The sequence below is a fragment of the Falco cherrug genome, chromosome 4, assembly GCF_023634085.1.
Source record: "Falco cherrug isolate bFalChe1 chromosome 4, bFalChe1.pri, whole genome shotgun sequence".
Lineage (NCBI taxonomy): Eukaryota > Metazoa > Chordata > Aves > Falconiformes > Falconidae > Falco > Falco cherrug.
In genome coordinates, this window is record NC_073700.1 from 4,578,738 (window position 1) to 4,594,208 (window position 15,471).

Below are 15,471 nucleotides of genomic sequence, written 5' to 3' on the forward strand. Positions count from 1 at the left end.
GACTATGCTGTGTAATTGGGGGGGGTTTCTGTCTCTGATCTTGATGCCTCTAGTTCTGAAAAGCTGTTTATGAGCTGTGCTCTCTCCCGCCACCCTTCAATAGAGCTACTTCTAGTGTATAAAATTAAGCTCATACATTATCATGTCAGGATCAGGGCTTATCACTTCAACTGGAGTGTGGTTATTGGGGCCAATATTTGCTTTAGATGGGTCACTGGAGTTATAAAGTAGAGTATTGGGTTGTATTAAAGCAACTGAACTCATATTAGCAAAGCCTGGCAGTTCTGATGTGGAGCCTTTAGATTTACATAGTCTTTTGGGCCTGACCTAAATAACAAGCACTTAGGGAGAAGGAATGAATTAAGTCTTGTCTCCGTACAGACTAAATCCCTGGCCTCTGTTGAGCATACCATTAACAGAGCCAGCAATGGTCGTGTCTTTCCTTGAGACGATCATAAATTGCATTTATTAATGGCAGATTATATAAATTTCAGCCAAGTCTTTATCAGCACTTAGGCCAGACACCAGATAAACAGTTGGCCGCAATTCTGCCCTCTTATAAAATGGTACGTGAAACTTGAACTCAGTTTTGCGGTTTAAACACTCTTAAAAAATGAGCTGGTTACTCAGCAGTGTAAACTGGTGATGCTGCCTGAAGCCAAAGCAAGCCCGCTGCAATACATCCAATGAGGATCCAGCCCTTTTCTCTGGGTGGGAGAGCCCTGGCTCCTGCCGTGGCCCCCACCGTGCTTGCGGAAGGGAGGATGAGGATGAACGATGCTGGGGAGGCTGCCCGAAGCCCATGTGTGAGGCCGACAGCACAGACAAGAGGGCCCCCATCCCTGGCACACTGGGTGCATCCCTGCTCCGCATCGCCGGGGCTTGGTTATGCCTCTCACTCGTATTCTTTGAGATTAATTTCCCTTCATGCCTGGCTCACAGGTTCCCCTCAGAAGGATGGGCTGTTTGCTGCCAGTTGCACTAAGGAAAATTTCCCACTGCTGCGAGGAGATTCCCCACTCGTGACCTGCCCGTGTGGTGGAAGGGGTGGATGAGCACACGACCGCGCGTGCCGGAGCTCCCAGGGACCATGTGCTCAGACTAAAGCAAAGTGACAACACATGTAGTGTCAGTGTTTGTAAGGGAGACTAGAGCAGCTCCAGCGACGTTAGCAAGTGTAGCCTTCGTGTTGTTTTTCTACATATTTTTTTCAAGCCTTTGAAATACTTTTTGACATCTGCTCTTCATTACACAACAATATAGCTGTCCTCTTAGGAAGAGACATATTTTATTATTCATTTCAAAGTTAACAAACACGTTTTAAAGTGCCCGCAATAACTGTGAGGGATTTGCTTTCAGGTGATTTGGCTGTACAGCTCAGTCCAACTACAACACTGTTTTCTGTTCCACATCTGCATTTACCTTGGTCACAACTAAACCCAGGTTTTTATCAGAGTTCCTGGGTTTGTTTTTTATTAAAGAAATACTTCGACTTTGGATGGATGGGTGACATGAAACTCTAGCAGGAAATCTGAACCTTGCGGTACTTCATGTGCTGAGTTCATCAGCAGAAGCATTTTGTTTGTTCTTCACAGGAACAACATGGTTGTGTAGGGGCTTTTCTGTTTCCCGTCAAAGGTATCATGTCTAGTTTTCTTCTTTTACACCCAACTTGAAATATATGTAAACTTTGAAGAGTTTTTAAGCAAAAGTAATATGTAAGAATTTTAAAGCAGGCAGTATGGAAAAGCTGACCTCTGTTTCTCCTTTCATGCCACATCGCATTTGCTGTATTTCTTTCTCAGAAATGCCAGAGCTGAGTGTAGGAGTTGGGCTGCTTTCAGAAAGCAAGGATGCTTGGAAGGAGAGGCCGAGGGTGCAGTGGCTGCAAGGATGAGCATGCACAAATATCTTGACTTGTGTCTTCAGTAATTACTGCTATGCCACCGGCACTTTCACGTTGGGGAATGTGTTGCAGGCACCTGTTGTTGTTTTTCTGTGACTTGCACAGGAACCCCAAGTCTGTCGGGAGTCAGAAATGCAAAGCGGGGAGAGATCTCAGGCTGAGGGATGCTCTGAAGGATGAAGAGGGGTCTCTGAGCTCAGTAGGTCCTGCTTCTGTAAGAGAAAGTTGGGGTTTTTTTTTGTTTTGGTTCTGTATGTTTTAGGAAATTGCTACACTTTTAGTGAACCAAGAAGGGGAAACACTTTTTTTCAACAGAAAATACTTGTCCTCTTGGCATTTCAGTTTTTTGAATCTTACAGTTCTTCACTTTTGGTTTTGTACATGTAGGAGGAGATTGTCTGATCTCTGGGAGAGATGAGATTTTAACTTCTAAGATATTAATTCTGGTTTTAGCAGTGCTAAAAGTTTATTAAGAAAAAGCTCTATTTATTAGCAATAATGTAGTTTCCTAAAGCACATAACATCTTTTGATCAGGTTAGCTAACCTGGAGCTGTGCATGGGAGTTGGTGAGGGTGGAGCTGAGTAGTTAACACAGATTTTTCTATATCCCTGACAACTTCTGAAAGTGTGATCCCAGGGCTTCCAACCTGGGTTTCTCTGTCTTTTTGGAAGAGAAAAAGAAATCAAAGGAGCAAGAACAAAAAGACCGGGGGTTGTCTGTAAAGATATATGGAGGACAATCTGTAGCTAACCAACATCCTGCAAACTTCAAAAACCTGAACAACAGTGTAAATGTCTCTTAGATTTGCATGAGACATCTTGATTTTCAGCCGTGCGCGGAGTCTGAGCCTTATTCTGTATTCCTGACCAGAGAGCAGGAATTGCATATTTGTATCCATAACGTGTGTGTTCTGTTTCTCATTCTGGAGAGCAGCCGGGTGAAGTGTTGGAGCTGGGGACTTGCTGCAGGCTGTTGGTATTCTGCGATACAGGGAAACAGCCGAGGTGAGTTTTCTAAAAACTGTTGTTAATTGGAGGTACAGCAGTTGGCTCATAGCTCAGATACAGAAGACACCCAATAGATCTGTTCCCTCTTGTCTTTTCCAGTGTAAAGCAAATGTCAGAAAAACAAAGAGAAAGCTCCCATCCTCACAGGGCAGAAGAGCTTTAGCTATAAAGCCTGTGGCTTCCATCCAAAGTACTTTGATAAAATGAGAGACAGTGTGGCCCTGGACTTTTTTTCCTTCTCTCAGGGTTGCAAATCTGTATTCTCAAAATATCTGAAGGTTATCTTCCAGGCACAGGCCTCTGTGTTTGCTCCGTGAAGCAGGGCTACCACTGTCTGCTCACACTGATTTACTTTCTGAGAGTTTTGGTGTCATGACCCTAACGCATCCAACAGAAAATGAGAGCAGTTTAAATTTAGAGCACAGCAGGGTGCAGCTGGGATAATGCAGGACAGTGACCAGAGCATCGAGGCTACAAACTAGCTCAGTTTGACTTGTTCCCAATATTTGAATAGATTTTGCTTTGTTTTATTGTGTTGACTGCTGCAGTTCTGGAAGAAAGCTTGATCTCTGGACTCATTCAGATCCAGAGCGGCTCTGAGAGCGGTGGGCTCAGAAGAGCTCTGATCTGGGCAGCCCTTATGGGTGGACTTTTTGGCTGCATCCCAACCTGCCTGCGTGCGGGGAGGCACCTCCTTGTTCAGCCTGCCAGGGGGACTCCAGGGACCTATGTTGCCTTGTTTTCCTTTTTTCAGATACTGTTTCTGGTCTCCATCGAAGCACAATCCTAATGCCAGATAGTGCTACGGCCGAGCATGACAGGTTGCCTGCAGCCAGAGCCCCGCTCCAGCCTGTACTCCTCCGTGTGCTGCTTCTCCGTTCAGGTATGAAATGGTTTGGTACAGTTTGCTTCAGATGTGAGAGACACAGCGGTGTCACTTTAGGCCTTATCACTGAAGCTTTCGTATTGCTGTGACCAATGCCAGAGTTATGGCTGCAGGCTACAGCATTGCATCGAACCGCTTTTAAAGACCCCAGCACTTCTACAGTTTCAAGGGTTGATATAGCCTGTTTTATAACCATTTACAGAAATCCTTTAGACACTGTGGTAGTCTGGGGAAATAACTCCACAGTCTTGAGTTTTTAATGTATTATCATTAAGCAGCTCATTCTGATGATGATGAGAACATACAACAGGTTTAGTTTTTTCCCAGAATAAAAACAGGCAGTTTAGTTTCTGGGGAAAAGAACTATGTCAAACACGCTGCTCATGAGTCATGGAGGGAAGGGAGGAAAGGAGAAAGATTTGCCATTGACTAATTTAAGGGATGCTCTAATCGGCTCCAACATTTAAACAAGCTCCTTTTCATACATATATTGGGCCATTTTCAGTACTAAATGGCTCCATTAAATGGTTTTCCAGGTCTTAGGCTGGCCAGACAGCTACTAAAGTCAATGGGAGTTTAGCCTCTGTAAGGAATGGAGCATCAGTTCTTCTGCCAGGTGAAATATATCATTCAAAAGCTAAACTCTTGTTCAGAGAATCCAACAAGCTAATGTAAACAAGGATATAAAGCTTCTCAAATCCTGCTGAGCTGTTTTTTGCAGAGGTAATGTCTTTTACAGCACTAAAATAAGTTCCATGGGAAAGCGAGCCAGGAATCGTGTCGCTGCTGCATCTCCAGCTGGAGAAGTGGGGATGGCTCAACAGGGACAGCCCTGAAATGGAGTGACAGAAAGCGAGAGCAATGCCCCAGCTCTAGAAGAGAGAGGGAGTTCTTCCAGAAGCAAAGCAAGATAGTGTCTTTGAGAGCTTCCTGGAGCCTGCTGTGCTTAAAGCTTGTCTCTAGAGACTCACAGGTTACCTTGTCAGAAATGCCCTATACGTGAAGAATTTTTGCAAACAAAAGAACAAAAATCCTCAAAAATATCTTGAAAAGGACTGGACTTGCTAAGGCTGTAGGTTATTTGGTTGTGATCAGGTATGATCTCCAATCAGAAAAGAGCCTCTCCAGCAGGCTGGTTCTTGCTAGGGTATCTTAGTGCTTTCTGGAGTAAAGATTAAGAATTATTCTTGATTCTTATTTTACATCTTGCTCTTAATAATCTATTTTTTCCTGCAGGAATATAAAAATATTTTTTGGTTTCACAGAAATGTAAAAATAGTTTGAGAATTAAACACTGAACTGGTGGGGGAAAAGGGGGACAACCATTTGTTTTCCTTACTGTGAAAAATATTTTTTTTATGTTCCCATTTCTTAGAAAACACAAAGATAGTGGCTAAACCCATCTATTTCAAAGATTATTCTTTTTTTCATGGATAGCTTGTGTTTTCAGGAAACAAAAACAACCCAAGAACACGTTTCATTAGATGTAAATGATCTTTGCATGTGTTGCCGTTAGTGAAGCTACACACACACAAAACAATAATTTGATTAAAAGCTACTGAGTTGTGATAGGGATGTGTCCTGAAACCAGCAGTGCAGGGTGTGAGGGGCCTGGCTCTGGCCAGGACATGCACTTGTGAAATGCAGGGTTCATTCCAGTCTCGCTGTGTGACTCCCGGAAGGTAAATAGAAGGTAACAGCCAGTGTTTGCCCTGCCATGGGCTGGCACTTGCTCGCACTCTCATCAGGATATTTATTTTTTTGTTTTCCTCTGTCAACACAGGTTTCAAACCAGTTACAGAAGAAAATTTATCATATTACTTTTTGGAAGAGAAAAGGTTATTGATTCAAAGACAGGCTTCCCTGCACAAATGGTTACTAAAGAAAAAGGACATGAATATTTCCTTTTCAGCTTATGACTTAAGGGCACCAATTCACTTCAATTTGCCATACACTTAACCTGGGCTGCTGTCTCCTGGCATGTCCCTCCCATCTTGTGTGTTCCCGAAAACAGTACGACTGGCACGGCAAGGCAAATAAACACGCCTGTCACTCTTAAATGAATATAATTAACGGTACTGCAATCAATGCACCGTAGGAGTTTGCATGCAAAGGCAGCCCAGAGGGTTTCACTCTCCTTTGCTCACATTATTTTGTTTGCACGGAATATGGGGGACTGCTGGGGACCCTCTGTTGTAAGCTGCATGGTAGTGTCTGGCTGCCCAAGAGAAAATGAAATGCTCAGAAGCTGGGAGTGACCTGGTTTGGTGGCCAGGAGCTCTGTGGGGGATGTCTCGCTCTCCTTCCCAGGCTGGCTTAGGGAAACTGGTTTCACAGAGTTTTATGCTCCCAGGGTTATGTCCAGGACCTGGGCTGTTCTGTGGTGGCTGTGCTATGGGCACGTCTGGTCTGGCCTGCAGCCTGCTGGAGACTTTAGGGCCTTAGGGACAACAAATGATCATAAAATCCTGTCACAGAGAAGAGGATATGGACTTCGTCTATCCTCCTGAAAAAAAAAAGGTCACTGTAATCTAACAGTGAAGCGTCTATTACCTTTTAGAGAGTGGTCTGGTGTAGGTAGTAGGGAAAGCCTGCCATCAGTGATGGGGACCTGAGCTGAGCAAAAAAGTGCTGAGAAAAGGTACAAGGCTGCCGCTGCCCTCCCATGCCATGCCTACCAATACTTGGTATTACTCAAGTATACTCAGTTTCTGTTTTCCTCTTAGAAGAAGAAACCATGGGTTCCTGCTGGAAGAAATATATAGGAAGAGCCACTGGTTGGCTGCAGAGTTTCACAGTGTAGTGAAAGTCGCCTTGCTACTGTAGCTCACTCTGAGACACCTTCATGTACCTCCTCAGCTCGTTGTAGCCCACGTGGCTGTCATGCTTTTCTAAACCTCAGCAGCAGCAAGTAAAGCTAGGGCCTTGTAGCAGACCCTGCTGTGGTAATAGCACATAGGGTTTTCATATAAAAGAGGGCACACTGAGACTAGACATGAGGACAGCAGTTTATTTTTTTATGCCGAGGGTGGTAAAACACATTGGGGCTTTCCCCACGTGCCCGTGCCCAGCTCCTGCCTGCCGACACAGTGGGCATCCACGGCTGCGCCCAGGCGTGGAGCCCAGCCGGTGCTGGTGCCTCGCTTGGTTTGCTGTTGGTACCCCCTGGACACTTGTGTGACAGCCCTGTGTCACACTGTCTTTGGCGGGCAGCGGCTGAGCCCCGAAGCTGTCGGTTGGGGCTCTACTCAGTGCGCCCCAGCTCCTACCCTGGTGTGGCTGCCTTCAGCCCCTGCTGTGCGGCTGGAGCAGTGAGCTCAGGGGTGTGTGGGAGTCTCAGGAGGCTCAGAGGGCTTGAAATCCTTGGGGGTTGGGGTCCTTGGAGGGCTGGGGAGCGATGCGGGGCTCTGGGGCTGTGGAGGCTCCTGCGGTTCGTAGATACTCTCCTGGCTCCTCTGCGTCATGGTACCTGGGTACGGGCTCGAGCAAGGCGAGTAGTTTGGTCTTTCAGGTGGCAGTGGCGTCTGCTGGCGTGGGATCCAGATCTCAGGGGTGCTGGGGCACCTGCTCTGACTGCTCAGGCACTGGTAGAAGCAGCTCTTTATATGCTGGAGTCTTGAAGCTCCAGCGACGGGCCTGTGGAGAGAGGAGGCCGCTGAGGCGCTCAGCTGCAGAGGGGGCGCACGGACTGTCCCCCACAGCACGGCCCAGAGCTGGCAAGGCTCCCCAGCACGGGCAGAGCCGCTGGCACGCCTTGGCCGACGTGGACACCCGCACCTCATGGCAGCCCCGAGCAGGGGGACTCCTCAGGGCAGGTTCGGTGGCCACCAGCCAGTGCTACTGGGCGCCTCCCTGGCTGGGGCAATCTCTTGCCCCGCTCTTTCTCATCCTGCCCTTGCTTTTGGGCAGCCAGCGGGCTGCCACTCCGCGGCAGCCTGACTAGAAATGCTTCGTGGCTCTGAGCAGCCATCAGAGGAAGAGGAGGGAGGGAAATGTACTCACGCTTTCTTCTTCCTTCGCCACCAGACCAGGACACAGCCCAACACAATGGCAACTTGCAGAGAAACAACAGCCGCTACTGCACCTATAGTAGAGAGCTTTCCAGGGTCTCTGGGACCGGAAACAGCTGGGGGGCTCGGGGGATTGTAAAGCTCTGTGGTTCTCTCGGTGACATCATCTGCAGGAGCAATCAGGAACGTTAGCCCGTCCTGCGCACCACTGGTAAGCGTGCAGCACGATTGATCCGGCCAGGACATTCTCTCTTTCCCCCCCGTACTGGTGCCTGGAGGCACGTTCCCACCCTTTGGGGCAGGGTGTCCCACCCAACCAAACCCAGAAGGCCGGAAGGGGAGCACAGGGGGGGCGCAGCTGCTTGAGCCTTTGAGTGACACGGACAGAAACCGTCCCTGCAGCAGGCAGTGCCACCCCAGCTCTCCCTCCCCGTGAGACAGTTCCCACACCCCAGGGGACAGACCCAGGCCTCCTCAAGTGGCACTGAAGCCTTGCCCTCCCCCTAGTGCCTTTTCTCCAGCACAGGCACCGCCTGCAGCACCTCCCAGGTTTCAGGATGTGTCTCCCACTTGGGGACCCCAGCAAGACTGCTCCGTACCTGAGCCCGGTTCATAAGCCCGATTTATCTTGCTCTGGTGGTCTTCTCCAGGCTTTGACGGCACTGCCAAAAAGCAGAGGGGGAAGGTTAAGCCTCAGCGAGTCTCAGGCACAGAGGACACAGGAGGACGGGGAGGTTCCCCCTAAGCCTCTGCCTAGTCTGGGAGTCAGGGCATCGCTGTGGACCTCGGCTCAGGGAGGGATCCCGCTCTGTGCTGCTCCTGTGCCTCTCGGCAGTCACAGCAAGCTCGGGGATGCAGCTGGAGCAGGAGGGACATTTGGCACATTTCCCATATCTGCGGAACATGGTCCCGATGCCTCGAACCCAAAACACTTTCAGCTTTGGCTGCTGCTGTGACTTGCCAGAGTGGGCACTGGGGGAAGAGCCTGCGCCTGGTTCCGACTCCACGCAACAGCCACGCCTGACCTGCTGGGGGACCAGGAAATTGCAGGCCATCTTTTGGTTTGCGTTGCACTTTTGGCGACGTGTAAAGCGATGCAAAATGCCTTCCTTCAAAGAGGACGGGAAGAAGCTGCAGCCAGTCCGGCCAGGGAAACAGCCCTTTCGAGAAGGGCTCCTCCGCCCTTCCCTGTAAGCACCAGCAACGGTCACGGTTGCCCCATCCCAGCTATCGGTCGGCAGACGGGAGACGCAGCACAGCCCAAGAAGCCTGCCGAACCAGCATCCCCACCGACCTCCAGCATCAGGAAAGGGCAGCCGGCGTCGCCTGGCACCTCGCTCCTGCCTGGAACTGGGCCAGTGGGCAAGCAGTGCTGCCCGTGAGCTGAACACAAGTTCAGCGCTCGCCAGGCCCTCAAATCTGCCTGCCAGCAGACGCCTGCACAAACCAGCTCCGAGCCGTAACGGCAAAACTGGGGCAGCAGCCGCCCCTGGCCCTCCGCTTGAAGCACAACTGGCAGCAGAGGCTCTGCACCATCTCTGTGGCTCAGCTGCCAAATTTCACAGCGAAGGCAGAGTGAAATGTGCCCACCGTGTCCTCTCTCCTGTTCCTCCAACATTTGCCTTAAGAACTCAGATGACTCGCAGGGGCCAGCAGACAGCTTTGCAAGGCAAAGCTCCACAGGGCGCATCTCTGAGCCCGGCCCGTTCCCTCTCTGCTCTCCTCCATGTCTGCGCATGGGCCACGGACGGAGCAACTTGCTCTTCAGGCGGAAAGAAGCCTAGAGGGTAGATGCAGCTTCCTCCCACTGATTTACCCGTGGGATGGCTCTCAGGCTGGAGGGCAGCAACGGGCTACGAATTCGGGATGGTGTAACCCTTGGGAGGCTCTTCAGGAGAATTGCACATGAGTAAGCCCTTGCCACATTGACACTGTTTCTTCTTTCAAGGAAAGGGACATAGAGCGCTTACCTGCAGGATGCCCCAAGGGCTCCAAACCAACAGCCTGCCATGCATCTCGATAAACTTTGGCAGCATCCTCACCCAGAAGCAAGCACAGAGGGGAAATGTTGCCATTGCCTGTTGGCATCCGCTTGTGCCTTAGTGAACCGCAGGCACTGGAAGGGGCTCAGGTAGCAGCGTGGGAGCCAGACCCCGGGGAGATTGCCAGCGCTGCAGAGGGGCCTGGTGACCTCTTGGCCGGCACCTGGCAGCTCTCCAACACGCTCGTTAAGCCATGCCATGAACAAGACCCCTTGCAGAGCACCGGGACCAACATAGGGCCCCTGGGGGCATTCTTACCCGCACAGCTCTCACACACACAGGGGAAGCCCTCACCAAAGCGCTCGAGGGAAAAGCCACATCCACGCTTCTCGGGGAGAGGAGCCCGCTGGCCCGTGAAAGGTCGCAAATGTGCCGAGTGCTTACCTGCTTCCTGCTCTTGCCAAGGTGCAGCCCAGGCAGCCCTGGCACGTAGGGCCTCCAGGAGGAGGAGGAGGAGGAGGCAGTGCTGAATGAGGGCCATGGCTCCCTTCAGCCACATGATCCTGTGCTGCTGTCACCGCTGCTGCTGCATGTGGTGCAGTTGCGGCTGGGGGCTGAGGCGTGGGTACTTGTAGCTGGTGCATCGCCGTGGAGCTCCGTGACCTCACAGCCCCACTGTCACCTCGCAGCCCCACTGTGACCTCAGGGCCGGCCCAGGCTGCATGGCAATGGTGCTCAGGGGGAGAGCCGCTGGAGCACAGCCGGGGCAGCTGCCCTCCCAGGCTGGGGAGCACGCCCCGTCGGGCAGCTCCGTCCAAGGGCTGGCACACAGTCCCACCTGGGGCTGAGCCCGCAGCTCTGCCCTCTTTTCCGGGCACTGTCACAGGGGCAGCGCGGAGCTCACAGTGCCCCAGATGACCTGGGGAGCGCAGCCAGGGCATTTCTGACCTCCTCCGGTTCTGTTAGCAACAGCTCACGAGGCTGAGGAGTGAATGATTTCAGCCTCAAGACAAGTGCCAGATCCCCTCCTGTGCGCACCTTCCCGGCTGGAGCCCGGTTTGGCGCCTTGGGGGACCCCAGGGCTAACAAGTCACGTTTGTTTGATGGGAAAGATGAAGCCTTCACTCTTCCCTTTCTCCTTCACGTGAAACTTAAGGGAATACTTTCTGTTGGGGTCCTCAAAGGGCAAAGTCAATCAATAAAACAGAAAAAATATTCTCTTAAAGTATTTGACGTGCAAAAGGAAACCTTGAGAGAGCACACGGTGGGTGTATGTTGCCTGAACAACCCAGTGGCCTTCTATGGTAGGGTGAGTGCCTCGGTGGGCAAGGGAAGAGCTACGGCTGTCGTCTCTCCAGGCTTCTTTGGCCTTTGATATTGTCTCTCACAGCATCCTTCTCCATCAATTGGAGAAATGTGGATCTGATGCGTGGACTGCTTGGTGGATAAGGAACTGGCTGGACAGTGCCATCCTGACGGCAGTGGTGAACAGCTCAGTGTGCGGACGGAGACTGGTGACGAGTGTGTCCCTCAGGGTCCCCTCTTGGGAGCAGTACTGTTTAATAGCTTCATCAATGACATAAGGCAGTGGGATCGGGTGCACCCTCAGCAAGCTTGCAGATGACACCAAGCTGAGTGGTGCAGCTGATGCGCCTGAGCGATGGGCTGCTGTCCAGAGGGACCTGGTCAAGCTGGAGAAGCGGCCCATGTGAACCTCATGAGGCTCAAGAAGGCCAGGTGCAAGGTCCTGCACCAGGGTCAGGGCAACGCCCGGTACCACTGAGAGCCGCCCTGCCAGGAAGGGCTTGGGGGTACTGGTGGATGAACAGCTGGGCATGAACCAGCAATGTGCGCTCGCAGGCCAGAAAGCCAACCGTGGCCTGGGCTGCATCAAAAGAAGCCACCAAAAAGATCGAAGGGATGGAACTCCTCTGCTCTGAAAAAAGAAAAGGCTGAGAGAGGTGGGGTTGTTCAGCCTGGCGAAGAGAAGGCTCTGGGGAGACCTGATTCTGGTCTTCCAGTACTTAATGGGCGCTTATCAGAGAGACGGGGACAGAGATCTGAGCAGGGCCAGCAGCCCTAGGGAGAAGGGGCAATGGTTTGAAGCTGGAAGAGGGCAGATTAAGACTAGACACAAGGACAGCAAGTTGGTTTTTTTTTATGCTGAGGGTGGTGAAACACTGGAACAGGTTGCCCAGAGAGGTGGTGGACGCCCCATCCCTGGAAACATTCAAGCTCAGCTGAGCAAAGTGATCCTGTTGAAGATGGCTGCGCTCATTGCATGGGGGTTGGACTCAATGACCTGTAAAGGTCCCTTCCAACCCCAAACATCCCATGATCCCGTATTTCACTCTGCCTTAGCCATGAGACTCAGCAGCCAGAGGTTTTAGATGCACGTCTGGCCACGCTGTAGCCTACAAAGCGGGAAGGGATGGATTGGAGCCTCGCTGCAGCGACGCTGGCTTTCACACCTTCTGTCACACAGTAACTGCATCACAGCGACCTCTGTGCTAATGTTGATGCTTCCAGCTCTGCAGCTGGTGGAGCAGGAGCAATGGCAGGACAATGTTTAAAACACTGTGGTCAGGCGGTCCATGTAAACGGCAGTCCCCGCCTGGTGAAAGGAGACCTCTCCCTATCTGTCCCCGACACGGGGAGCCAACACCACCTATCCTTCCCAGCTACTGTCACCACTCCTGGCAGGGCTTCTTCGTTGACACAAGGGACTCTACCACTCGGACCGGGAGCAGCCGCAGGGCGCTGTTCAGCAGCGGTGCTCAGGGCTCTGTCATCTACCGCTAGTCACCACTTGCCATGAGGCTTCTCTGCAGGCGACGCAGGAGAACTGTATTGAGAAGGAGACCTGACCACGCTTCCCGCTCTCCCAGCTCTTTAATCACTTCAGGAGCAGCCCGGATGGCATCAGAGGGTGCCTTGCGTTGTAGGAGAAAGGGGCAGGACCTGCCCCTCAGGCTAATGACCTGTTTGCAGCAGGCTGGCAGTCAGGGATGAGCTGTGGAGCAGAGCGCGTAGTGCCGCCATTGGGGCTTTCCCCACGTGCCCGTGCCCAGCTCCTGCCTGCCGACACAGTGGGCATCCACGGCTGCGCCCAGGCGTGGAGCCCAGCCGGTGCTGGTGCCTCGCTTGGTTTGCTGTTGGTACCCCCTGGACACTTGTGTGACAGCCCTGTGTCACACTGTCTTTGGCGGGCAGCGGCTGAGCCGTGAAGGTGTCTGTTGGTACTCACATCCCCCCGCCTTCCGCGGCCGCACTGACCACGCCAGGCCACGCCGCGCAGCGAACCGCGGGCCCGGCGGGCCGGCACCGCCAACCCCACGGCCCCGCCCCGCTGCTGGGCGGTGACACACGGAGGGCCGGGCGGCGGGGCCCGTGCGGAGCCTCTGCGGGGGCGGAGCGCTGCTGCCCGGGGGGCGGGGCCCTGTGGGGGGTGGGGCGAGGGGGCCCCGCGGAGCTCCTGAGCGGGCGGCACGGCGAGGGGTGGGGACAGCTCTCGCCCGTGGAAGAATCCAGGGTTGTGCTGTAACGGCTGCGGGAAAAGTTTTTGCCGCCATCTTATACGTGGCCACCGAGGATGGTGCAAGACCAAGCGGGCGTTTGGTGGGGGATCCGAGGTGTCTCGGGAAGGGCCGTGGGTCTGACGTGGGATTTAGAAAGACTCGACCCCAGTGTTCGGTTTTTGCATCAGCTACTGCCGTGATTTTATATCAAGGGCCTCAAAGCGATTCCACACACACACACAAAAAAAAAAATTGGACAGGAAAATACGATTCTCATTATAAAATAAATCAACAAGCTGTGGGTAGGTGCAGAGACATGGCATGTCAGCAGCAGAATGAGGAAAATTAAGGTGAAACTGTGCTGTTACCGAACTGAGCAACAGAACGCCTGCTGATTATGTCAGGTCTGGATTCCCCCAAGGAACATGATCCCTAAATTCAGGCACACCAGAAAAATCAGCTAGTTGCAAGCCAAGAGCCAATATCTAAGTGTACTTTACTAATCCTGCCTGAACACATACAAAAAGCATTTCTTACGCAGTCATACACCTAAATCAATAAACCATAATGAAAAATGGTCCATTAATAGCAGCAGTATCTATCACACCAAGGATAAATGTACAGAAATGTACTGAGAAGCACTCTTTTTCTCTGAGGAGTAATGTCGTCTGTTATCAGAGTTCCAGATAAATGTTGGTGTGAGGTCCCTGTGAGGCGAGTCCCGCCCAGCAGCCGCCCGCCACAGGGCCCGGCCCAGCCCCTCGGCCGCAGCACCCTGAGGAAAACCTGCTTCAGGAAGGGTGAAACACCACGGAGACAAGAGTTGTGAGGGAAAAAAATGTGAGGCAGGGCCCTGCGAGCACGGAGGACGGAGGGCAGGGAAGGAGGGAGCTGCAGGCGGGGGATTGCCCTGCAGCCCCTGGAGGGGACGCCTGTGCCCCCGAGGGATCGCAGCCCGCGGCGGGCACTGGCGCTGGAGCCGGGGAGAAGCGCGGGCGGGAAGGAACGGCAGCGAGGAGCTGCCATGAGCTGAGCAGCCCCCCCTTCCCCGGCGCCACCCGGAGGGGGCAGAGGAGGCGGGTGACGCGAGAAAATACAGTGAAAAACCTAAAACTCTACAGGCAGGAGGTGTATAGATAACAGGAACCATCAAGAGGCAGGCAGGAGCCTCACTGGCTGCGAGAGAAGGTCTGAGGCTCGGGCCGCTCAGCACTTCAGAAGGGACAATCAGTACAGGTGCAGATGGGCTCCACAAGAATGTAAATCAGTAGCCTTCTGGCAAAGGATGTGCTAATCGCTAAAAGAAAAACTACTGAAGTGATAAGACTGAAGGACACTAGGATAAAATAATTGTGGAAGTGGTAGATAACAAATGCCGCCCCCCCCCTGCCCCGAAGAAGAGTGAAACCCCCACTCGGGGAGCATGCCCAGTAAATTTAAAATGAACTGTACCTTTAAATCGAAGTGAGAAAGCAACTAACCAATAATTAGTTAGTAGGTGTAGACTTTGGCGAGAACTAACCAACTTCACTTATAAATATGTATTGTGAGTACAACTAGGTGTGCAAGTTAGGCCCAAGATATGCAAGAGAATGACCAGTGCTGGATTTTGGACGTTCTCTGAGCTCCAGTTTTCTGCCAGCGGTTTTTTCAAGGCAAATGGATAGGAAACCTTACAGCATAGTAGAAGATACAGAGCTAAGCAAATAATGACATTTTTGGTTCACTAGCCACTCTGAAAAAAACTTTTTTGAAGACAGTTTGGGGTTCAAATACATTTTTACAACACTGAAACATTTTAAACAAAGTGAAATACTTTGATTAAAAAAAATCAGACTCAAACAAATAATAAACTTTTCAATTAATATAACTTCACAAGATGTAGTTGAATAGCTGAACCCATACTTTTGGCTGAAAGATACTTTTAAAAGTTCTGCCAAGTTTTAATCTTCTCTTTACAAATTCAAAAAGCAAGGCAACAAGCATAAGTCAGCAGCAAATTTGAGAAGATGACCTAAGTCTCGTAGAATAAAAGCACATACTTATAAAAAGCAAAAAATACAGACAATACGGAACTCAGCCTTCTCTAAACTTCTTGGAATCCTTCAAAATTAGACCCCAAATACACCATAAAAGTGAGAAAATAGATGAATTACAATC

The 15,471-nt window shown here is 51.5% G+C and overlaps 1 protein-coding gene across 1 annotated transcript; it reads right to left on the bottom strand.

Moving 5' to 3' along the window:
* Window positions 1-6,797: 6,797 nt before the first annotated feature.
* LOC129736045 (relA-associated inhibitor-like) lies at window positions 6,798-10,059 on the bottom strand. Its single transcript, XM_055709998.1, has 4 exons — window positions 9,782-10,059; window positions 8,411-8,473; window positions 7,804-7,978; window positions 6,798-7,437 (listed from the first exon to the last, which is right to left on the bottom strand). Exons 1-4 carry the CDS (start codon window positions 9,897-9,899, stop codon window positions 7,119-7,121), a joined length of 675 nt encoding a protein of 224 aa, XP_055565973.1. The 5' UTR covers window positions 9,900-10,059; the 3' UTR covers window positions 6,798-7,118.
* Window positions 10,060-15,471: the final 5,412 nt, after the last annotated feature.